The sequence below is a fragment of the Pezoporus occidentalis genome, unplaced genomic scaffold, assembly GCF_034315485.1.
Source record: "Pezoporus occidentalis ecotype Australia unplaced genomic scaffold, CSIRO_AGI_Poc_V1 ctg114, whole genome shotgun sequence".
Classification (NCBI taxonomy): Eukaryota; Metazoa; Chordata; class Aves; order Psittaciformes; family Psittacidae; genus Pezoporus; species Pezoporus occidentalis.
The window spans coordinates 1,205,320-1,229,052 of NW_026912929.1; the positions used below are offsets into that span (position 1 = coordinate 1,205,320).

At 48.1% G+C, this 23,733-nt stretch overlaps 1 protein-coding gene and 1 long non-coding RNA gene across 5 annotated transcripts in view; one reads left to right on the plus strand and one right to left on the minus strand.

The window, feature by feature from the left end:
- The window catches only part of MGLL (monoglyceride lipase), an 83,125-nt gene that overhangs the window by 57,164 nt on the left and 2,228 nt on the right, over positions 1 to 23,733 (plus strand). For all 4 annotated transcript variants that reach the window (XM_062636808.1, XM_062636825.1, XM_062636816.1 and 1 more), the window contains 3 exons: positions 17,005 to 17,141; positions 18,609 to 18,719; positions 21,853 to 21,942. In XM_062636808.1, the coding sequence (XP_062492792.1) occupies positions 17,005 to 17,141; positions 18,609 to 18,719; positions 21,853 to 21,942 (338 nt within the window). The remainder of the gene's footprint in view (positions 1 to 17,004; positions 17,142 to 18,608; positions 18,720 to 21,852; positions 21,943 to 23,733) is intronic.
- LOC134173127 (uncharacterized) lies at positions 13,725 to 23,707 on the minus strand. Its single transcript, XR_009968139.1, has 3 exons — positions 23,462 to 23,707; positions 15,535 to 15,694; positions 13,725 to 14,779 (listed from the first exon to the last, which is right to left on the minus strand). It is a non-coding gene; the product is annotated as an uncharacterized LOC134173127 (long non-coding RNA).

The window sequence follows — 23,733 nt, forward strand, 5'->3', positions numbered from 1 at the left end:
TCCAACCTACAGACTCCTGGCCTGTTCCTGTTTGTCAGATGAGGACTGCTGCGGGGGCATTTGCCACTGATAGTTCGTTAGAATTGCTAAGCACAGAAGGAAGTTCTTTAGAGCTTCAGATCAAACTTTGCAAGTACATTCCCCATGGGGAAAAGACCCCTTTTGTCTTCAAATTATCTTGACTTGTCTGTCTTTCAGTCTTTTATAATGTTTCATTTGGAGTGGAGAGAGAGTGCTGCTAAGGAATGATTAATCTGTCTCACTGTGGTACAAGTGTATGGACGTAAATCTGTGCATGTAGCTCTGACAACTGCTGGAGCGAAAGCTCATGACAGAGCAAAACCAACAGGAACAGAAGGGAACACTTCAATGATTCCTTGACCCTTGATCTACATTAAGTGTCATATGGACCCATGAGCCCTGTCTGGAATTCATCCACTCTCCCCTTTTAGCCCAGGGGAAGATGTCAAAAGCAGGCACTGATGCCTGCTGCATGCTGTGTGGGCAGAGATGGAATGCGAGGGATATACCGGAGAAGAGCCGTGCTGTTCTGCCCCACCTCTCATGTTCTCCCTTGTAAACATCTGCTACAGGTTCCTTTTAGCAGGGGGACCCCGGAGGAGATGGCTCTTGGCCTCAGAGCACCACCAGTGCCAGTTTACCCCTGTTTTGACTCCTTATTCGGTGCAGTCCCGAGCCAGCCTAGCTCACCCTGGCCTTCCCCTCTCCCGATGTTGAAGGACGGGTGCAGTCAGGTTTATCTGCCCTCCAGGGCAGTGGTGAGGAATGCTCAGCATGTGCAGGGCACACAGGAGGTGAAACCACAGCGAGTAATTACAGGGTGAGGGTTCGGATGCCGTGGTACACCATGTCATCCCTTAGGCAGTGAGCAAACTGTAAGAACCTGGACCAAAGTCCTCCTATAAACCAAATAGCTAATAAGTAACCTCACTTCTGCCACCCTTTTCTAGCTCTGTTCCAGTTGTGGGGGTTCTCGTGTAAAGTAGGGGCTACAGCATCTGCTTCTCCCAACACAGATGTGACTTATGAACTTGAAGACCAAAAAGCAAGATCAACTCAATTGGGAATGATGTAGCACAGGACCTCAGAGCAGCAGTGAGAGCTTGCTAAGGAAAACCAGTCCTTCACCTTGAGCCTCTTTGACATTATAAGCAAAATGATTCGTGCTGCGAAGATGCAACTTTCCCCATGCACTGGACAAGCTCTTGAACACGCTGTTTTAACTGGATAGCGTGTTTTCTCTTTGCTTTCCCCCACATGGCTGCATGGAGTTGGGCTCTGTTGGTGGTTGTGAGATGGTACCTCCCAGAGGAGCCACAGCTTGCATGCTTATCACACGGTGATGCTGAAATGAGCACAGAATACAGGGTAGCCCAAGGGGAGTATCCTGTGGCCCAGCTGCAAGTGCTTGGAGCTGGGTTTTGTTGAACAGAGGTGTGCCCTCTCTTACTGTTGTCTTTGAGAAGCTCCTCACAGCCTTGTGCAGCCCAGTCCTGCTCTGTCATCTCAGCTTGGAGTCTGCCACTTTAGCACTCACCTCCCATTCACACTGGCATCACAGTCCCGAATCCCTGCCTGCAGCACATGGCATCTTCCAGGGCTGTGAGCATGGCTTCTGTTTGAGGAGAGCAGCCACCCAACAGCGAGAAAACACGAGGTGAATCATAAAAGCAAATACCTCCAGAGTCTGGCGCTCCAGGGGAAGCCACAAGCTGGGACTTGGAAATGCAAGTGTGGCTCTTATTCAGCTTGCAGATGAAACAGCACCACGGAGCCAGGAAGCAGCTAGAGCACAGCAGACTAAAGATAAAGAGGCAGTGAGGCTGCACACGGCTGCTGGCTCTGACAGTGCACACATAAACCGCAGTGGAACATGGTGCTTAAAACATGTGGGTCAGGAAAGGTGCAGGGGATACTCCAGAGATGGTTCCTCTCTGTTCCACTCAGGGGGTGAGACTTTGTTTCGTGGACTTCCCATGAGTAATACTGGATCCAGAAGTGGAGAAACATGGTGCTTCCCTATCTTTTAGGCAAGGGGGGTTGGAAACTGTGAGCACTGGATACATCTTTAGCAGGGACACATAGAGACAAGAACACCCCAAATCAGACTTGTAGTGTCACCTAATGCGTGGTATGAAAACATGCCAAACCAAGCTGGGCTGCTCAAAGCAATTCGTGTATCCTGCCAATTATTTGGTTTTAAGTCAGGTTTAATTGTGGTATCATCAGTGATACAAGACAGGCAGGTCAGTTCTGTGCTTCAACCCAGAGCTAGATGCTGGGTGTAGGCCTTGTTTGGATGGGGGGTGGGGAAGGTGACGAAGATGCTCTTTCATCACTGCCCTTATATGTGGACATCACTGGATGGTAATGCTGGACTGCAGTAAGGACTGCCAAAGAATGGTTATGGTTTCCTCTGTTCCCTCAGTCTGCTCCTAGTAACAGCTCAACTGTTCCCTCACTGCTGTAGATCCACCCTATAACAATAGGTTATTGAATAAACAACAACATATCATCCAGTTGATCTTTGGCTCAGGTCCTGGCTGAGCTGAGCTTGCTCTTTGTGCAGCAGAGGTGTGGGCTGGGACACCCTCTACTCCCGTCTTGCCCCATCCATCTTCTGTCATGAGCTCCATCAGGTGATGAGAAGGTGCTGCAGATCCGGCTCTCCTGGCTTGCTGCAAGCCCACTCAGTGAGGGGAACCCTTTTGGGGCACGCTGGGATCTGAGGAGCTGGCTCTTTACTCCCAAAGGAAGGGGCCGTGCAACCTGCCCTCGTGCTCCTAATTATTCACTGCTTACAAATGAGCAGAGGGAGAAATGTCAGTGGGTCATCCCATGAGACAGTGCATCTCCTCAGCAGCTGCCTCCTGAACAAAGCCTCGCTGTTGGCCTTCACACAAGGAGGCGTGAGGCTGTAACAACGGGCCCCAGTGAGAGGGGCTGCAGCGGCAGGAGGAACAGAGTGCTCCCTTCGGAGCGCAGGCACGCTGAGCGTGGAGCTGTCAGCGCTGGCCACTTTCCAGGCTGTGCTCCTCAACCTGTCACTGTTAACTGTTAACAGACTGCATGGCAGAGGAAAGACATGGCATTCATTCGGGGAACTTCAAAGGCTTCCTTCTTCCTACGAGGACTGAGTCCTTCTGGCTCCTCTTCCGTGACTCTGCCTCTCGGATCAGAGATGCCCTCTGTGATAAAGAGGAATGGGCCACTGAACATTGGGACTAAGTGATAGGAACTATTGGATGAGTGGTCCTGATAACCAGGACAAAGTGTTCGCTTTGGTGAGTAAGAGACATTAAAGAGGAAATGGCCTTGGCTGAATGAAGCTCATTTTGTTCATGGTTTTGCTGCTTTTGTCTCAAAGATCTACGCAATTGTCACCGGTAGTCAGTCTGCACAGATTTATATGAATCCCCACATCAGGGTCAGTTCTGCTTCCACAGCTGCTCAGGTAAATCCAGGATAACTGTGTCACCGTGTCGGAAAACAGGCTCAGGCATGTAACTCATAACAGCATTTCCTATTAGCGAAGGGAGGTTGGCAACCTCGTGTAATGTTTTCAACAGCTTACTTGCTGTCCCATAACCAGTTTTGCTAGCTGCAGGCAGACGTCTGCATGCAAGATGCTTGAGAGTGGAAGGACAAGGACCAGATGGTTATTAAAGAGCCAAGACTGAGAGAGCAGATCATTTCACATTGTTAGTTATGTCTGTTATCTGGGGCTACTGGTCAGACATCAAACTTGCTTCAAACTGTGCTCCAGGGGTCATTTCCTTCACTGATTTCCATGGCAGGATGTTAGTTCATATCAGCAAGGGCTTTGGCCTCAAGAAGAGTGAGAGGAATCTGTGTTCTTCAAAGGAAAATTAATAAATAGATGCTGAATATACTATCAGCGGGCCTTCTCCATTAACTGTGTGGCTGGTGGGATGGAGAGCACTTTCAACCAGTCTACAGGGGTACCAGACCATGGAAACTGAGCACATGCTGGAGCGCCTTGACAGGCTGAAGGAATGGACTGGCAGGGACCTCATGAAGTTTTAACAAAGGCACTTGTGAGGCTCTGCATTTGGGCTGGGGTAACCCCATTCAGCATTAAAGGCTGGGCACTGAATGAACAGAAAGCAGCTCTGCAGAGAAGGACCCTGGGGATCCTTGCAGGCAAGTTGAACAGAGGTCAACAGTGTGACCTTGTGGTGAGGAAAGCCACCAGATACTGAGCTGTGCTGGAAAGATTATAGCCAGCAACTCAGGAGAAGTGATTATTCTTCTCCATTCAGCATTTTTGGGACCACATCTGAATCACTGGGTCCAATTTGCTGCCCAGGAAAAGGAAAACATTGACATACTTGAGCAAGGCCAGAGGAGGCTGTCAAAACAATTAGGGTACAGGAGAACAAGATGTATGAGAAGCTGATAAAACTGGGTTCATTTAGCCTTAGAAGAGAAGGGTAAGAGGGGATCTTATTGCTGTCTACAAGTCCTCAGCGGGAGGGCATGGAGACAGCAGAGCCAGACTCTTCTTGGAGGTGCATGGTGATGGGATGAGAGGGAATGACACAAGTCACAGCATGAGAAATCCCAATCATGCACAAGGAAAAGGTTGTCACCATGAGGGCAGCGAAATGCCGGAGCAGGACCCGGACAGGTGGGGAAATCTCTGGCCTTGGAGATGTTTAAAGCTCAACTCAAGGCCCTGAACAACTCGATTGAATGGGAAACACTCTTGAGTAGGGCCTTGAACTGGATAATCTCTATGTGTCCCTCCCAGCCTCAGTTGCTCTTTATGAACTAAAGCACACCCTCACTGCTGGTGTTTGGGGTGTTGCTTCCAGAATTAAGGAACAGAAAGTTTTGAAGTGGGTGAAGGAATGACCCTTCTAAAAGGAGGCTTGACTGGTATCGACAGTTAAGAGCTGCTTCATCGTCAGGGAGATGCTTTTCGATGTCTTTGCACAAGGAGAAAGAGGAAGCGTGTTTATTTTCACCTTCACAGGGACAGGTTTTCCTTAGCAACAGCATCTCTGGAATGGGACAAGCTTTGCTATTGTTTATTTCTCACACGTGCCTAATTTGGAGGAGGTTGGTTCAGAAGCTAATTACTGATGATTCCTCACCTATGAATGTGTCTTCATACCCGTGTGGAGCTTGTCACCCTAGTGAGTTACAAATGACTGCTCTAAGCCACTGAACACCATTTGAAGAGTGCAGAACTTTAGTGTATGTAACTCCTGTTGGATTAAAACATGTTCTGGTTTCCTTCAATACCCTTTTAGATTGAGACCAGGCATCAAAGGAGCAGAGTCTGTCCCAGGTTAGTGTCTAGTTCAGCACTAACCTGGAGGAACAGCCTTATTAAGGAGGGCAGCATTTAAAGAGAGCTTGTATTTGCACCGAGCAAAGGCAAAGGACGGGCAGCTTTACAACGTAAAATGTATAACCGGTTGATAAATGACCTAAAACTGCCATTTCATCTTCATTGTTAATGCACTTTGTGCCCTACCGACATTGGAAACCACTGACTAAAGTTGTTCTTTATGAACTACTGGCTGCGGTATCGCAGGGAATTATTCACTAAAGGAAGCAAAACTTTCTCAGACTTCAAATGAGAGACCTGATCTTCCTTATAAGAGGAGTCGGGGTCTGAAGGCACCGGGAGCTCACTGTGGCTGCCTGCGTTTGTGGGTTCGGATCAAAACCATGGCAGTCTCATTCAGGTTTGCACTAAAGGTTGTTATGAACAGATTCCCTGCGCCTGCCCCAGGCAGAACTACTGCACCGTGATGGTTAGCACGGTGTGAAACACCATGAACTGGTACAGGGTCCAAGCATCCAACAGCCAGGCATCAGATCCTCGCAGAGCACGGTCCTTTCATGGTCCATGTACTCCTATGAGGTTAAAGCTTGGAGGCAGGGATGCAGAAGCAGCCTGTGTGCTTAGGAGTTTGAATGTTTGCTATTTGATTGTTTGTTTGCTCATTCATAAAGCACACTGTGTTGTTACAGAGCTGCTGTGCCTGGTTCAGACTGGTGGCTTTCCTCCATCAGTAACTAGCCCTGGTGATTTCCCTGGGGGTTGCTCTGTCTGTTACAGCCCATGAGCCCCTTAAGGAATTGTCTCACAAGCCCTAAAACTAATAAACATCTTTCTTACTACAAAAGATGCGGAGACTTCCTAAACCCCAATATGTTCTCTGCAAACAAGACATTGAACGTTGCAGCAACCAGCCCTGAAAGCCAAACAAACAATGAATGAGGGGGAAATTAATCCTTTCTTGACTCACGTACTTGGATTCTTCCCTCTTTAATCAGTCTGAGCGTTGCAGAGAAACATATTTGGTTACAGTGCCTGGTGTTTTCAGTTAATCATGTTCCTCCTATTGCACAGTCATTTTGAATGTGAAACAGGACATTGGTTTGTTTATTAAACGTACTCCTGTTAGCAGCACAGACAGGAAGGCACTCCCTGCGTTATCTGGGTTTCTATCTGTATCTATCTATAGCATCCCTCTGTTGTTCACACATGGCCAAAGCTCAGGTTTTAAGCCGGTTTGCTTGCTCCAAGCACTGTTCTGCTGGAGCAGGCTCTCCCAGGCTCCTGATCCTCTGACTCTTAGAAACCCCTCACCTTCTCTCCCAGTCTATTCCTGCCCACTTATGTATCATGTAGCCCTTTGAGGCAACAGGCTGGTCTTGCATGTACCAGACATATTTTCCTATTGTTCCTTCAGGGATGGTGTCAGTGTGTGCACACTGCAGCTTCTCTTCCATGTCAGAATGCCTTTCATTTAAAACTACGTTTATAATGTGATTCTTAGGTGGGTTGGGGGTTTAGCTCTCAGTTACTTGAGCTCTGATGTCTCTACACACAATACACGCTTGCAGCCTCTGAAGGTGGTAGCTAAATGTCACTAACTTCAGTGGGGCCAGAATTTAACTCATGGTTTTCAAGGTTGTTTTTCCTGTTTTAGCAAGAAGCTGACATGTCTGGGAGTGTTCTTTTGGAGAAGAAAGGATTATTTTAGCTGCCAAAGGGGGGTACAGGGAACTATGGGAGTCCTGGCTGGTGATCTGGGAAAATGATTCCAGGTTTGAAGAAATGAAGCTTCATTAATCTGTGGCAGTGTGATCCTTTTCGTTTCCAAGCCCTTTAGTAAAGCAGAGCATCTGCTTGGCCTCCAGTTCACTCTCCAACCCGGGTGAGATTTTCCAGCACCACAATAACATTCCTTTCAGCCTTGAACATCTCCTGCCTTTATAATAACAAAGTGAGGACTGCAAAAAATCTCTCAAAACCAAAGGCCATCTGGAAGAAGTCTTACCTGAAGGTGTGTGTGGAGCCCACTCTGAAGTCATCTGTGCATTCTGGCTCTCAGGGAGCTGGTTGCAGTGGACGTGTTTGAGTTTCATAATGCACTAAAAGACATCAAATGAGAGCTTGTCAACCCATTTCTAAGCAAGAGCCAGTCCTCAGGTGGCAGCATGTCTTGGTCTGCCAGCTGTGGATAAGTTTTAGTGACCTGAGGTAGGAAAGTTCTTTTGCTTGGTATTCTGAAGACTTCCCTTGATGGCACATAGCTTTAGGTCTGGCTACGGGCTGCTATGTTTCAATAGAGCAGCAGTTTTAGGAGCCACGGATGTCTCTTGCAGGTAGCGATCCCCATTAATCATATGATTGATCCCACATAAAATCATAGAATCATAGAGTGGTTTGGGTTGGAAAGGACCTTAAGATCATCTGGTTCCAACCCCCTGCCATGGGCAGGGACACCTCACACTAAACCATGTCACCCAAGGCTCTGTCCAACCTGGCCTTGAACACCACCAGGGATGGAGCATTCACAACTTCCCTGGGCAACCCATTCCAGTGCCTCACCACCCTAACAGTAAAGAACTTCTTCCTTATATCCAATCTAAACTTCCCCTGTTTAAGTTTTAACCCATTGTCCTATCACTGCAGTCCCTAATGAAGAGTCCCTCCCCAGCATCCCTATAGGCCCCCTTCAGATTCTGAGCTCCAAGAATGCAAAACTTCCTGTGAATGGCTCTTCACAGGCTGTGAGGGAGCTCAAAGTATCTCACCTGTATTTCAAGGGAGGAGGCAGACAAATAAGAAAGGTTGAATTGTAGCTGTATAACATTTTCTTATGTCCAAATGCTAAGCATTTGCTCTCAGAACTGCTAAGGAAGGGCTGTGGATGGAAAACAATCAGTCATATGTCCCATAGTAGCATGCTGGTTGACTCGTTTGGTAGTTCTGTGTTCTTTGACTGAATTTGTATTCAGGATTGCACCTGGGATCTTGACCACTTCATAAACAATGCAGTAATTACTCAGTGCCAACTACACCTGTGCTTTAATCCACCCTCCATCAGTGTTCCCATGGGTGGGAATAACCTCTTTCAATCACAGGTGAGATTTCCCAGGGCATTATAGCCCATGCCACAGAGCCTGTCCTGTGCACTCGGGGGTTAATGTCTCTGAAGCTCCCGTCTGCAGATTCAGTTCCTGGGCAAGGCTGTTATACCCACAGCATCCCTAATGCTGGGATTTATTCCAGGCTTGGCAGTACTCTCCAATTTGAGAATCCTTGTTTAGCTTCAAAAGTGAAGTAAAAACGGAAAGTGCTGAATTGTAGATGGTACAAAGCCTAATGCTCGCAGGCCAGATCCCTGAACGTTGACATCCTCTGCACTGCACTGATTTTCTGGCTCTGAATTTACCAAGGACAAAGCATGCCAGGAGACCATGGCAGTTTGTCTGATGCTAAAAAATAGGCAGCCTGGTCCATAGTGGTGCCAAGTTCATGCTCAGTTCTGTGGAAGGGGAAGGGAAAGGGGGTTTGGGGCTTTTCTGAACTGTGATTGCTTGACCCAACCTGTTGTTTTGGTTACAATCCTGTGCCTTTTCATCAACTTTGCACCTATCCTGCCCAGATTTTGAAGAGAGCTTTCTCTGAGCTGCCAATACACCCTCTCTGACTGAGTGCCAAGCAGCTTGCATCGCCCAAAAGTAACATACAGGTCCGTAACCATCAACAGCTCAACACTTGTACCTATGTGTTGTTCACTAAGTGCAGACCTGCCAGCTCGTACTCATTGTCTACTGTCAACCAGCCATGGTTTGAAATGAGTAATAGAGCACAGAAAGCAATAACCTGCCTGTTTGATCCGGGCCTGTTTGGGAGATAGATATAGATGTAGCGAGGATTCAGAGTTGCAGGGACAGGAGTGACACAGAAAAAGGGGATCAAGTGCCAAAAAGCAGCTGAAATAATGACACTGAAATCAATCTCTGCCCAGAAAGGACAAAGCTTTGCTGCAAGACCGATTGAGTGGAGCTATTTTCTGCTGTGCTCCTTTCCCCGTGCACCAGCTAAATACCACCCAGCCCCGAGCCAACTGGCAGCCGTGGGACTCTGCTCTGGCATGCTGGGAATGGTTGTTCCACCCAGGAATGCTCCCTGCCAGACCTGCTTCATCAGAAGGGTTCTTCTTAATTGTGTTGCTCCTGGGCAGGTCTGGCAGGGTTTGAGGAGCTCCAGCTCTGTGTGGGTATAGCAAAAGCAAGCCTGCCCTTATTTGAAGTAATCCACCTGCCACTCACCCACTGAGGTTGTGCAAGGTGGGCATACAAAGCTATCGGCTCTGAAGAGCGGTGTTCCCTTCGTGTCTTGTCAGGAACGGGGACAAATCCGGTCTAATGAGGGTGGCACTGCCATGTGGTGATGTGAAGGAGGGAAGCAAAGAGCAACAATCTCTCTAGCTCTGTGGGAAAGCTCCCTTTGGACAGGTTGATTGAGAACTGGAAGTGCGACCCGTGGGGAGAACTGATCCTGAATGCAGGACTTTGGGAGCTCTGCTTTGCTAATGAGCTTTGGGAGGATTAATTGGTCCAACACCTTGCTGGTGCCTTAGGAAGTGATTCCCTCTTTATAGAAGCATCATGATTATTGTTATTCATTTGCCAGTTGCTGAAAAAAAGATATAACAGAAAAAAAAGCAGTGCCAAGATTGCTTTGGAATAGGGAAACGCTGTACTCCAGTGCCAAGAATCTCACAGACTAAACAGAACCCAGTGGGAGCCCTTGCTCCATACGGGAACTCGTGTTTATTTTAACATGTAAATAAATTGGGTGAAGAAATGGGTCTTTTAAATCGTTTTTTTTTGTGTGTTTGTTATTGATGTGAGTTCCCAATGGGTGGTCTGCACGGAGGGGAACCTTTTGAAGATAGCTTGAAAGGGAGTTGTGCCTGTCCCCCAGGACATTTGTCAGCAGCATGGAGGGAGTTCTTACATGAGCTAGCTTTCATCTTCTGTTCTTGATGCTTAATCTACTGTTAGCAGGGAAGAATTAGGCCTGTCGTCCCTGAGCTGAATTGATGCGATTGTTTTCTCAAGCATGGCCGTACTCAAGGCACACGTATGGAGCTTGCAATGCGAGGAGCTCGCTCGCGATGCAGCAGCGTGCTGGGCAAGGCTCCTGCTCAAGGGATCAAGAGGTGGGTCATTAACTTGCAGCTCTCTTTGGAGGGGAACAATCAGGCGGGCAGTGCAAACTCTCAGGCAGGGCAAATGAAACCGTCTTAAAGCAAATAGAAGAGCACGAAATGAATGGCCTTTGTGAAGGGGAAAATGGAAATGTTTTCTAGTTAAACAAGCTGTCATTTAGGACTTAATAGCATGTGCGTGTCAGAGAGCCAAACCCACATGCCAGTCGTGCTTTGGAATCAATGGGCAGGGAAGGGGATTGTGCAGTTCTGCTCCAGCGCTGGCTGTCCCATGGAAAACTTGGACATCTTGAGTTGGTGCCTCAGTTGTTCTAAAGCTGGAGCTTGGACCAGGAAGTTAATGCAAGTGGATTTGCAACCTTGGTTTTGTCAGGGGAAAAAGTAAAGTTTGCACCCTTTTGGGGGGATTTTATGGTACTAAAACAAGGTAAGAAAATTGTATATGATTTTAAAGCTAAATTAAAAGAGAAGGGAGATTGCCCTTGGCTGCTCTCCTCTCCCAGTGAAACTCTGGCTAACATTGGTGGTGTCTTAAGTCGTATGCGGAGAGCAGAAAAGAAGCTCTTCTCTGTTCTTAAAAGATCAGCAACAAATAGGTCAAGTGAACACGGGAGACCCTGGATTAACTCCAGCAAAGTCCATGCGATCTTTTCTGCAGTACCCAAGCACTGGTGCTGGTTCAATGTCATGGCAGAATAAGTCTTTGAAAAGCTACTTTGATGCTAAACCAAGTCACCTCAATGATACTGTAGGAAATGATCTGCTCCTCATGAAAGAAGGCAAAATCTCAGTGCAACACTGCAAGAATAACAGTGAAAAGTTATTCTAGGGCCTTAAATATAATCACTTAGTGCCAGATTATAAGACTCCTTAGAGGCACCATACGTTGTGCCTCACTGATTAGATATCTTACATTTATATTGTGGTTTTCAACCCATGGGAAAAGAGATTAGATAGGAATCATTTCACCCATCACCAAAGGAAAGTCTTTTGCAGAGGAGCTCAATGGCTGCTCAACCAGCTATGCCAGCTCCGTGCAGTGTGTTCAAACCCCTGATCCCAGCAGCCCGGCAGAGAAGGGCATTCCGTTTAGCTCTCTTTTGCTTTAGTATTCTTGAGGGCTGGTTTGGGAGGTGGCATTGCAGAAGGGGCTGAAGAAGAAAGGAGAATACGGCTGTCTATGGACTTTGTGGAAAAGGAACTGGGCTCCGGATTCCTCTGTCATGGGGCTTAGCTCCTACCAGCCATGAAACAGCATCCTGGTGGATAGGGATGACAAAGCTCCAGACAGTGTGGGAGGTGACTGTGGTATATGCAGGCTTTCACACTGTCTTAATCCCCTTTCATTACATGTCCCAGGAGACACTTACATTCCTGCTCTGGCCGCAGTGGCTGCTGTTTGTAAAGGCAGCTTGCGAAGGACTCGTGATTTTGCAACACACCCAGATGGGGTTTTTCAGCATGGTTTTCATGAGCAACATGATGTTCCAGGAAGACTTTTAAGGAACTGCAAATCAGAGCCAAATTCAGCAACAGCAGAAGGAACAGGCGAGGCTTCTAAAGCCAAAGGAACCGCGCTTGTATCCATTAGGCATGAATTGACTGCTAACATTGACAACAACAGTTTGCCTTGTTGGGCAGACTCAACCACTGCTGTGACATGCACCAGGTCGTTTTGTTTGTCATCTTTGGAGTACAGAAAAAATTCCCGATGGCTCCAGCAAGCTGACCCGTTCCCTGCTCCCAGCAGAAGGCACAAAGCATTTTAGTGTGGAAAATTGCCTGTTCCTTTTTTTTTCCCCTTAACCAAGACAACAAACAATATAACTGTGTGTGTGTGTATGCACCATGCTAAAAATATCTGAGCTCTGCAAATGTGCCTCCAATGTGGGAGGAGGCGGCTTGCAGTTTGCTGCACCCTTTGTGTGAGGCAAGTGAATAAAAGCTATCCAGCAAATGCCGAAAGGAAAATGATTTTCCTAAGCCTGGGGAGGAAGAGGGAAGCTGACGGACTTCTGTGTCCAGGGTACGACTCCCTTTTGGTAAGAGAGAGGGAGAATCTGCCTGTAATTCTTAGTTACATGCTCCACAGATAAAACACCAAGGGTGGAAAGATACTTCTTTGGGTACCATATCTAGTGGGTTTATAATGTGCCTATTATTGTGGAAAACCCAGCATATTCCCTGTATCTATATAGGTGGTATGAAGGAAGGGATGCTGAGGACTACCCAGGTGGAGAATTGTGGTCAAAAGTTACTAAGGATAAGCATGGGGTTTCAGATCCTCAAGGAACATAAAGATGGAAGCAGTGATGAGAGGGTACCCTCTCCTTTTAGGTTCTAAGGCTGATGTGAAGTAGTCCTGGAAAAGCCGTAGACCAAATATGCACAGTGTAAAGCTTGTCAATGCTGCAGAGCAGGTTTATTCCACACTGTGCCCCATGGTCCTGTCTCCTGGTGGTCCAGATCATGGACCTGCTCCCTTCCAGCCTAAGCACTGCTTTTTCTTCCTATGGAAACCAGAGCTGTCAGAGAGGAAGAGAGAGGTGGTGCACAGAGAAGGCTGATTCAGCACAGTAGCTGACCTAGGTGTCAGCTTTACTACAGTCAAGGCAGCATGGCAAGTCCTGGGACAGCTCGTGCTGCTTCTCCTCATTCAGATGTCTCTGCCTTGTCTTTGCTCTCCATCTCCATGCAAAACAAAGAGTACTTAAATGTGGGGCAGACAGTGCTGAATGCCTCCAGGCATCAGACTCGATTTGGTTGGGAATGGAAAAAGAGAGGAAAAATAAAAGCAGAAAGCACTCCCTTGTTGTGATAAGCCTGTTCTCAGGGCAAGGAAGCCACTTTGTCGAGTAGGAATGTGCAGATGAACTCAGAGGTGCTTCCTGTGTGTATTTGTTCTGAGCGGAACGTTTGCTTTGCTACTGACAATGCAGGCACAGGCTGTTGACTTCTCCAGATGTTGTCTGTCCTACTTTGAAGCTTCTTCCTGTTGTTTTAGTTGTTTGTGGGTCTGAATGGTGGATTAGATGTGCTGCTTGTTAAACAAGCAATTAAACATTGAGAGCTTTGCAATCCAGTATGTTTAATGAATGAGCTTTGCTCACTTGATGAGAAGGATGGGTACTTGACTCATTAGCAGACAAGCAGGGTTGGTGCAGTAGTGAACTGGTACAATTCAAACTGTTTACTAGTTTGTTAATATATTTTTTGCATTAAACCTTAAGAAAACACCCAAGCAGAAAATCAAAGCTTCTCTCAACATTTGCTGGATGAACCCATTAGTAGTGCCTGGTGTATTGTCTCACCCACATTCTCCATCTCTGTGCTTTCTCCCATCACCTCCTCTGCAAAGCTACACTGCCTTACAGCCTGGGATTAGAGTTCATTATTACTTTTAGAGCTTGCACTACCTTGGACCAGGGTCTGTGAAGCTGCCCTGAGGTGCTGGGTGCTGTATGAGTGCAAAAACCTTACTCAGATGAGTTCAAGTAAGGCTCATAAATACAGCCATCAGCCGTAATGCCTCGAGACATCCCTAAGCTAACTGCAAGCTGGATGTGAAGCCACATAGACAGGAAACCGAGTGTGCCATGTGGACGTGCGCTGGCACCCGCAGCTCTTTAGAGAGGAGCATCTCATGATTGTGACCTCACGTTGCCCTGTTGAAACCAAGGGAAGTGTTGTGATGAGGAACTCACAGAGCTGTGGTTCTCATGACACTTCTCTGTTGTCTCCTTTGGATGTGGTTAGTTCCAGTTCCTGGGTGCAGGCAGTTCCCCTCTTCTTGCACCCACTGCCTCACCGCCGGCAATGTGGAACCGCTATGTCAGAGTCATACCCAGCAAAACCCAAAGCAAATAGCTTTACATCAAGGCTGAACCTGACCTTTCATTCTTAATACCTCTAAAGGCAAAAGAGAAAAACATGTCAATATTCTCGACTGTATTGATGCTTGGTTGTGCACATCTTTCGTCTAACTGAAGAGGTCTTAGTTCCTTACCCTGAAGCTTTCTCAGCTTGGAGATCCAAACTTGCAATAAACTTGTTCTCTGGTGGAGAATTCTCTGGTTTCTTGGAGGGGAAGAGAGAAAACCAGTCAAATATAAAGAGGAGAACCTAGCAATGCCAGCCAGCTAACCTTGTGCAAGGGACTGGGATAGCATCACAGCAAAGACATGCAGGGCCTTCCTTTACCACACACGCCGACAAACTGCTCCTCAAGCATCGCTATGGGCCACCTGGGTGGCAAACAGTGATTTAATAGTTAAAAGCAGGGTCAAAAGGTGTGTTCATTAAGTTACTAATAAAAACCCCAGGAGAGATGCTTGTCCCAGCTATTGCAGAGGCATTTCTTGGCTCCCACAACCTCTGGCTGTTATGAGCAGTATCACTGGTATATGGTAAGAGCGGGGGATTGGCTCCATGCTGAGGACCAAGGAGGCTTCCTAGAGCTGTCTCTGTCTCATCCAAAAATAGAGCAGAGCCTCACAGCTCCACAGCAGGGAATCATGGCCTACACAGACCTGGTTTGCTATTTCTGCTTGCTCAGCTGTCTCACACAGACACTGAAGAGAGACTAGAAACAAGTGCAAGCATCACCGGAGAAAAAGAATTGGAAGGGCAAAGCTTTGCAAAGAGGAATGTTCCTCTCTCTGGGCTCTTTAACTCATATTAACCTGCTAGATTTGAGATTTAAATAAGGGGGATACAACACATTTAAGGTCCACAAAATGAGTGGAATGGATAGTATAAAAGTTAGGGAAGGCTCGCTTTCCATCTGTAATAAAAAGCAGTTTAAAGTTAATAGACCCACTAGCACATACATAGCTTCTTAGACTATTACAATTTGCATCTGAATTGGCTCTTTGATTTGTTTCTGGTCACTGAGCCATGGCAGATCCACTTGCTGGATCACATTTTGGCAGGGATTGGGGTGTATGCATGGAAAGCAGAACCAGTACCGTGTCATTTATAATGACATCTCTGGGTTTACCTGGCAGCCAACATGACTGATTGCAGTGTTCCCACCTCTGAAGAGCACCTGGCAGGACAAAAGAAGGACAAGTCTGTGGCTCAGTGTTTCTTGGAGTGTCTTTAGTCCAGCTTTTTATTAGCCATTCTGCCTGGTTTGCAGGGTGCTTTTCTTTGCCTGGCTTACAGGAAAATCAAGTTCAGACACACGGATTTCTTCTGTCACGATATTGCCAGCAGATCTGTACCTTTCAGGCTGGGTGGGCAATTTTTCTTTGCTGCTCACTAGCGGGGGTACCATCCAGCAAGAGAACAGTTATCAGGCACTTCACATCCTTGGACACGTCATTGTCCCTTTGTGCCTTTAAGTATGCCTAAGGGCCCACTGGAGAAGGCCTAGGGAGACACACAGCAGGAGGGAGATGTCTGAGACTCCCTAATGCCCTATCCCGTATGGATGGGGTGCGTTTTCCCATTCCCAGTTTTCCTTAACAACCTGCGTGGACCAACAACGAGCAAGGAGACTGTTTGTAAGGAAGACTCCTATTTGTGGTAGATAGCAGCACGTACGTGTGCTCAGGTGAACATGCAAACTGCTTCCCCAGGGTGGTTATTCATTTCAAGCCCTTGCAAGCTCAAAATTGCCTGGGACTGTGTTGGTGGCGATGCTGGCTCCTGCTCTGCCAGGGATGCCACTGTTCCCATAGCAACTCACCAGCTCCCGTTTTAGTCTTTCCCTTCCCTTTGATCAGACAAGATAATACCCAGCTACAGAACCAGCTCACAGTGCCCAGGTGCGGCACAGTTTGCGTTAGCTCTTGTTTGGGTACTTACCCACTGCTGGAGGCTGTTGCAGCCTCCGTCCCTTGTCCTTCTCTGCCGAGAGCACTTCACCTCCTAGCAGCGAAGGTTTCCGGCCCACGCAGTGCTCCAGGGTGTCAGGAGGAAAAAGCAGGACTCTGCAAAGCTCCTGCACACCCAGGCACTGGAAAAGGCTGCGTCCATGGCCCATGAAGTTTATAGCTCCATAGCTAGTGCTTGGAATATTTCTGTGCCTTGCCAAGACTCTACACAGCAGTTACTGCTGTACAGTGAGCCCTCAGACCCTAGCAGCTATGATCCCTGGGGAAAAAAACCCTTTCCCAGGATGCAGTGACCCACCACCTCTACAGCAAGGCCAGACAGCCCCTCTGCTCTCCTCACCCTGATGGGTGCAAAGGGATTAGATCTTCACTCTTAGTTTGGAAGAGCAGGCAGGAACACAGGGGAATCTAAGATTTCTCTTCATCAGACCATGGACAGGATGGTGCTTTTTAAACCACTCTGTGCAGCTTCCTTTGTACTCCTGCAGCACTCTTCCTGTTGAGCGATGACTGCAGGAGAAGGTCAAGTGAGGACACAGTCCAAGAGGCATGATTCTGTTAAAACCCTCCCTTACTGCAAGCACTGCTTTGAATGACTTAGATGTGTGCTCTGCTCTCTTCCCCTACAGTTGGCCATGGGCAGAGCGAGGGCGATCGTATGGTTGTCTCAGATTTCCACGTCTTCATCAGGGACAGCTTGCAGCACATTGATCTCATGAAGAAGGAGCACCCTGAGCTGCCCATTCTCATCCTGGGGCACTCCATGGTAAGCACCATTCCCTATCCGTCCCACAGCACCAGAACACGTGCCATAGCACGGGGGTGTTCTTGTGGATGGCAGGAAGTAAATTGCTCAGCCCACAGCAGGAAGAACAAAGCCACAAGCAACCTTCCCTTCCGCTTCATTCACTGCCTGCTTTGCCAGCTTGCCTTACCCCATGAGATCCATCTGGAGTACAGCCAATCCTTAACTTTTCTGCCCGGATCATGGTCCTAATTAGTGCCATTTGCAACAATGGGTCTACCATTTAATAGGACCTTTCATTCACACAGGGTATATGCTAAGTCCCACCACATCCCTGCAGCATTAGGCTTCTCCTTTCATTTTCCCCAGTAACCAGGAGGTTAAGCCTTCCAAAGCTCTGCGAACAGCGAGGGGATGAAACACGAAAATACCCTGTAGCCTCATTCTATTCAACAAGCTAAGAGGGAAATGTACGAGGGATTAGGGCTGCAAAAACAAAGGCACTGATTTGGTGAACAGATCTCAAGTCTGGTTCTGACAGCACGGGCCAAATCCCTTTATTCAAGCCAGCAGTATTCCCACTGATGTCATTGATCTGCTCTCTCTGCCTTCCCAAAGGAGAAGAAAACGAATGAGTACTTTGGGATTCAGCCCATGCTCACATAAACAAGTGTTCTTCCATAAGAAGGCATGGCATGCTCCCAGGTGCTCCAAAGCCGCGCTAACAAGGAGCTGATTTCCCAGCGAGGTCTTTGGGATGCTTCACGCTGCCACTGCAGTTAACAAGCCCCTGGTTCTCCGGCAGGGTGGAAGTTCACCAAACATTCCCCTTGGCAACTAATCCTCTGCAGACTTCCCTGAGGAAGCAAGCCAGGTCCTGTCCATCCCCATCAGCCCTGTCCTTGTGCAGGGGGGCTCAGCCTGGCCCGTGTTCAGCTCTGAACCAGGGGATGCGTGCTCACTGAGCACAGCGCTGTGGGGCTGGGAACAATGAGGAGGAGAACACTGAACTAGCAGTGATTAGGGAGGATTTTGGGGTGGCTTTGCTGTTGCCCAGGTTACCAGAGATGCAAGCATGGCACGAGCCCAGCTCCACAGCATCATCCCACTGCAACACCAGTCTATCACACTGATAGAGCCTCAACTTTTTAAGTCTCACCTGAACGACCACTTGAGACATTTCTTCTCAGTCCTTTTCACTGAGGAGGACACAAGGCATCCTATGGAGCTGATGGACATTGCATAGAGAGTTGAGTTCAGTGTGATGGAAGGGTTTATAGCATGGGAACAGAAACCAGGTCTCTTCTCCCCCATAAAACCCAGATACCCCAATGCCACTACTCCTGCAGCCTTCCTCACTGACCACCATGCGCTCTCACTGGGCAGAAAGAATTTGCTTGTTTGGACTAAACCCCTTCCAGCACCAGCATTACTGTACAAAGGTGTTGACACCTGTATTGAGCTGTGGGCTGTTCCTTTGCATTGCAGGGGGGAGCCATCTCCATCCTGACAGTCAGCGAGAGACCCACTGAGTTTTCAGGCATGCTGTTAATCTCTCCTTTAGTGGTAGCCAGCCCAGAAGTCGCCACTCCCATCAAGGTAAGAGCAAACCCGTGTTGCACGTGGTCACCTCGCTCTTCCGCTGGAGGAAACACATTGAGACCTCTAGCCTTAAAATGCCAGAGCTCTGCTCCTCCTGAATGCCAGTCACTTCCGAGTGCTTCCCCCACTTGCTTTGCAGAGGGGAAGTGAATCCTGAACCTGTGCAGAAATAAGAACAACTTACTTAAGAGCGAGTGGGGTAGGGATGCTGCCTCGGGAGGTGGGAGCAGCCTGTGCTTTCTTCACCACACCCTGCGGCAGCCCACACGGTGCCATCCTTGCCCTTCCTCTCCTACGGCTTTCTTCCTGACTCATGCAGAGCCTGGTACAGTCGCAACACAGGCAAGTCAGGCCAAGGTTATTTTTGGTGTTTGGGGGATGACCACTTTCGAAACAAAACTAAAGCTCTTGGATCCCAGGAATCCTTCTGGAGCCTCAACGGAGGCTTCCAGCTAAAGCATCACAGCCCCAGCAGCATCCCGTTCGGCTTGGTACCGCAGCTGGTTCTTGTGCAGACCATCTCCTCTGGTTTGCATTGAGGCTTCCCCCTCTCTGGTTTGCCCTTCCCCAGGGAGGCTCTGCAGAGAGCTGACCCTCAGCTCTCCCCTCCCTTCTGGAGCTTTAAAAGGATAAACAACATTCCTAAAAGGAGCTGGAAGCGAAGGGAAGGACCAGTTAAGCCAGCAGGAAGGGCAGGCATCTCATTCCTTTATCCTTTCTCCTTTGACTCTTCTCCCTCTTGTTTTTATCTACTTCTAAACTATTTCTTCTGCTTTTTTTTCCTCCTTTGGAGTGAAAGGAACAGATTGCCTCAGTATAATCCTGTCACACCTTCTGCTGTCGCCAATGCCATCAACTGACCTCACCCATCACTGCAAGCACCAAAAGGTGCTTTTGAGCCACCTCCCTCCTCCACTGAAGGAAAGGCTTTCAGACCCCTAGCTTTAAAAAGGAAAGCCCAGATGAGATCTGCACCACCTGGATGCTGATCAATACTTCCCTTCTGAGTGCCTCCCCCTCAGTCCCACCTACTTTCCAGAGGGGAAAAGTGAATCCTGAAGCCACCCTATCTGGGAAAACTCATTTAAATAGGAGTCACAGCACCAACAAGGGGTTTTAGGAGGCTGGGAGCTGACTCTTCACAGGTGAGGCTATACCTGACCCAGCATAAGGGTTCCATGAGTGCCGCTGTTATTCCTTACTTTGGAAAAGGAAGAATAAATATCAAGAATAAAAAAGGAGGGTCCAAATCTGAGTAATTCACAGAGATTTACCCTCTGCTTCTGGTCAAGACAAGGAAAATAGGGAAAGATTTTCCTTCTTCTAGACGAAGATGCTAAACCCTTCCTGAAATAAGGACTCACCAGTTCTCTGGGAACTGGTATTACTGCACCAGATTGTTGCTTTGTGTCAGTGTAGGAAATCCCAGTCTCTAACTGAAGGACTTCTGAGGTGCGCATACGGTCTCTCTCCTAAAGAGTCTCTTGCACACAGCAATACAAGTGCACGCTGAGCTGCTTTCTCTTTCAAATCCATTGCTGCACCTCGAAACCGATACAAAATTAACTCATCTTTATAATATCCCTGCTCTGTCAAATTTAGCTTGAATCAGTCCTGGCGTTGCAAAGGTATTTGCAAGAGGAAGGCGTGAGACAGGCAGGGTATTCCTGTGCAAGCCCTGTTTTCCCATAGATCACGTAAAACACTTGTGTGCTGTTTCTTCCTCTGAAAGCCAAACCCCACTTCACTGGTGTTTGTTCCTCTGAGGCACAAAGGCTTTGGTTTTCCCTTGGAACCAGTACGATCCTCGGCCCTGGGCAGCTTCCCAAGGACCGTTGTATTCATCCCTTTGCTGGGGAAGTTTCCAGCTGAGCAAGAATTTACCTTGGCCTAAACAAATGAGGGCTCAAGGCAACAACGACAGCAGCCAGATCCACACTGAATCCTTCAGTCTGCCTGAGAAACACCTTCCTCTGCCCCACCAGCCCAGCCTATGTGCAGGAAGATCAGATTCTGCTCTTTGCAGCCTCATCGGTGCCCTGTGTCTGGATAGAAACATCCAGTTGCAAATCCGATTGGAGAGATGTCTTGCTGCTTCCTCCTTTTTCATTGAGATGTGGAAGAAAAGTGTCTACAGTGTGCATCGTGTACCATCAGTTAAACTAACACAAAAAGCCATGAAGTCACCTTGAAGTTCCACATCCAGTCAAGGGGCACGTGTTCCCAAACCTCCTTGTGAGCCTTTATTGCTTTTCACTCCCCAGTGACTTTGCCTTCAACCTTGCTTTATTCCTTTAATATCATAATTACTCTGTCATCTCTCATCTGGGATCTGCAATGTCAGGGACTGCTCCAGAAGTGATTGCACATCAGCAGAAGCAGAGACCATGTGTGACAGCCTCCCTGCAAGCAGTAGCTGGGAACTGGGAGGGCCATAAAACAGACCAACAAACACTAATGGTGTATTTTATGACTTAAGTGCTGATCACTTCATTAAAGACAGCATTCAAGGATCAGAGCAGAACCTGGTAGCAATGTGCTTGTAGTGCTATTGAAACAAAAGGCCTTACCCTTTCTTCTAGCTAGTGGTTCCCAGCCTGCCGAAGGCTTTTGCTGCGTTCCCAGGAGACAAGCGAGCCCTGGATTTCCTTAGCCAATGCAGGCACATTTTGCTGCTGTTTATTTACAGGCTCCCCAGTGAATATGCTTATCAAGAAGACCGCAGCCTAGGCAACTACTGCAAATCGCACCAAGCATCACTTATGCGCCGCAGCCTGAAATCAGAGCTGGGGCAGCGAGGAAAGGGCAATAAATCAACAAATCCCAGCCCTTCTGAGGGCTGGAAATGGCTTTTTCCTATCAAAGTGCTTAACTGAGGCCTTGGAGAAGTTAACTTGAGAAAGAGAAAAAGGCAAAGCACAATGAAGTTGTGATGCTGCATGTGTGCAGAGGCTGAGGGCAGTTCAGACACTTTCTCTTTAAGATGCTTTAAGCATAGGGCCGATCTTTTTCCAGTGTCAGTTGCCATTTCTCAGCTATTTCACCTCCCATGAGCCCAGAGCCTCACCCTCTCCGTTACCTCCTCTTGCTCTCACAAGCCCTTGAACTGCTTTGCTTTCCTCTCCCACAGGTTTTTGCAGCGAAAGTGCTCAACTTGGTTCTCCCAAACCTGTCCCTGGGATCGATAGATCCAAATGCAATATCCCGCAACAAGAAGGAGGTGAGAACCTTAATGCCATTGAAAGTCTCTGCATGGTTGGTGTCTTGTCCAAAACCACCCCAAACCAACAAGTGTTTTACTAACGCATGAAGGCAAAATCTATGCTGGTGCAGCAAGGTGAAACATCTCTGAAGTCAGTGGCACTGATTGCACACAGGAGAAAACTGTGGCGATCGCTATTCTATCCTTCAGTTTGCCTTGCACCCACTCTGGGTACAAGACATAACAGCAATCTGTGCTATGGTTGTGGTTTAAAGCACATGGGAGCCAGGTTTGCCTCTGCTGCACCAGCACCGCTCACTGCAGTGGCAAACCCCAGCTCTTCCAGGAGCTAGGACATGTTGGGGTGATGTTAGGAATCACCACAGCAACCACTGGCCAGTTTATAGTACATGCTGTTGTGTTGTCTTCCTATCTAAATATTTGCTGCTGCTTCCTCTGCTCTGTGATGCTCCAAGTCTCAAGAGCTTCCTTTGAGCATTGTTTTCCCTCTGCCCTTCCCACAGAGCGAGGAAAGCCTTTTGCAGTGGATAAAAACATAGGTCTGCTTCATTAGAGGCTGCTTATAACGGAGCAGCCTTCAAAATGAGACACCAAACCCCCCTTGCTGTGCTGCCTCCACACCTACAAGTGTATACATGGCTGACAGCAGCGTGGGTTGTGATGTAAAGCACTGTCCTGACCATCTTCAAACACAAGGGTTTGGGGCTCCAGGTATTTCTGAGGACATCGCAGCATCTCGGTCCTCTGGCTGCCTTCAACACACCCCCCACCCTCCTCCTGGCCTCAAGATGCGCAGCTTCAAAGCACACCATGTGCTGGGAACATCCATTATTTATGTGTCAGGCGCATCCTCCTGCCAGACCAACTTTCTATTCTCTAGAAATATTTTTTGGGACATCATCCAAGAATTTCCTGATGAATTTGTGCTCCCAGCAGGCTGTCCTCGGGCTGTAGGGACTGAAGCACGGGATGCTATGGAGATGTTTGTTTGATCGGCTTGCTGCAGCAAGAGACACAAAGGGAGCAAGAAGCAACCTTTAAACCCCAGTCCTGTTATTCCAAGGAGGAATAACATCACAGGGATGGGAACCCCTTAGGATGAGGCTGCAATTACTTGACAATGAGTTTATTGCTCTGCGAAATGCAAAGGGAAGATGCAGACCCTAAGCAGGGGAATGTAATGCGGAAGGAGCGCTGATGATTGCTTCTGTCTCAGCATTACAGAAAGAGAAGCTGTTGTGATAACCCCTGCAGAGCCTTCACTGCAGTTCATAGCTTGCAGGATATAAACCCCATTCCCTATCATTCCCTCTTTCCCCAGCAAGCTGCTGATTTGCAGTTGCCCCGTGTCCATCAACACTGACAAGGATTCCTGTTCATCCACTAGCAATAGGATACTCCCCGTCAGTCCTGATCCATCCAGGTTGACATTGGGTTATTATTTTCTCCCTCCCATCATGTGCACAAAAGTGTTTGCCATTAAAGCCATTCCCCCTTGTCCTGTCACTGTCCCTACCTGTCCTTCTGCCGCCCTGCCACTCATCTCACAGGGGGGTGGATGCAGGATGCACCCCAAAGCCTTTCCAGCTTCTCGGTGGGCCCAGACAGGTGATGCTGCGCATGTTTGTGCTGTGCTACCTGTCCCTGGGGTGTCCTCACGGGTCCCCTCCCTCCCGTGGTCCCACTGGGCCAGGCACATGCAGCAAGAGATCCTCAGTGTGCTGCGGGGCAGGAGGGAGGAGCCGGCTCCGGCTCTCCTATAAATAACCGGCATTTCCATACACATCT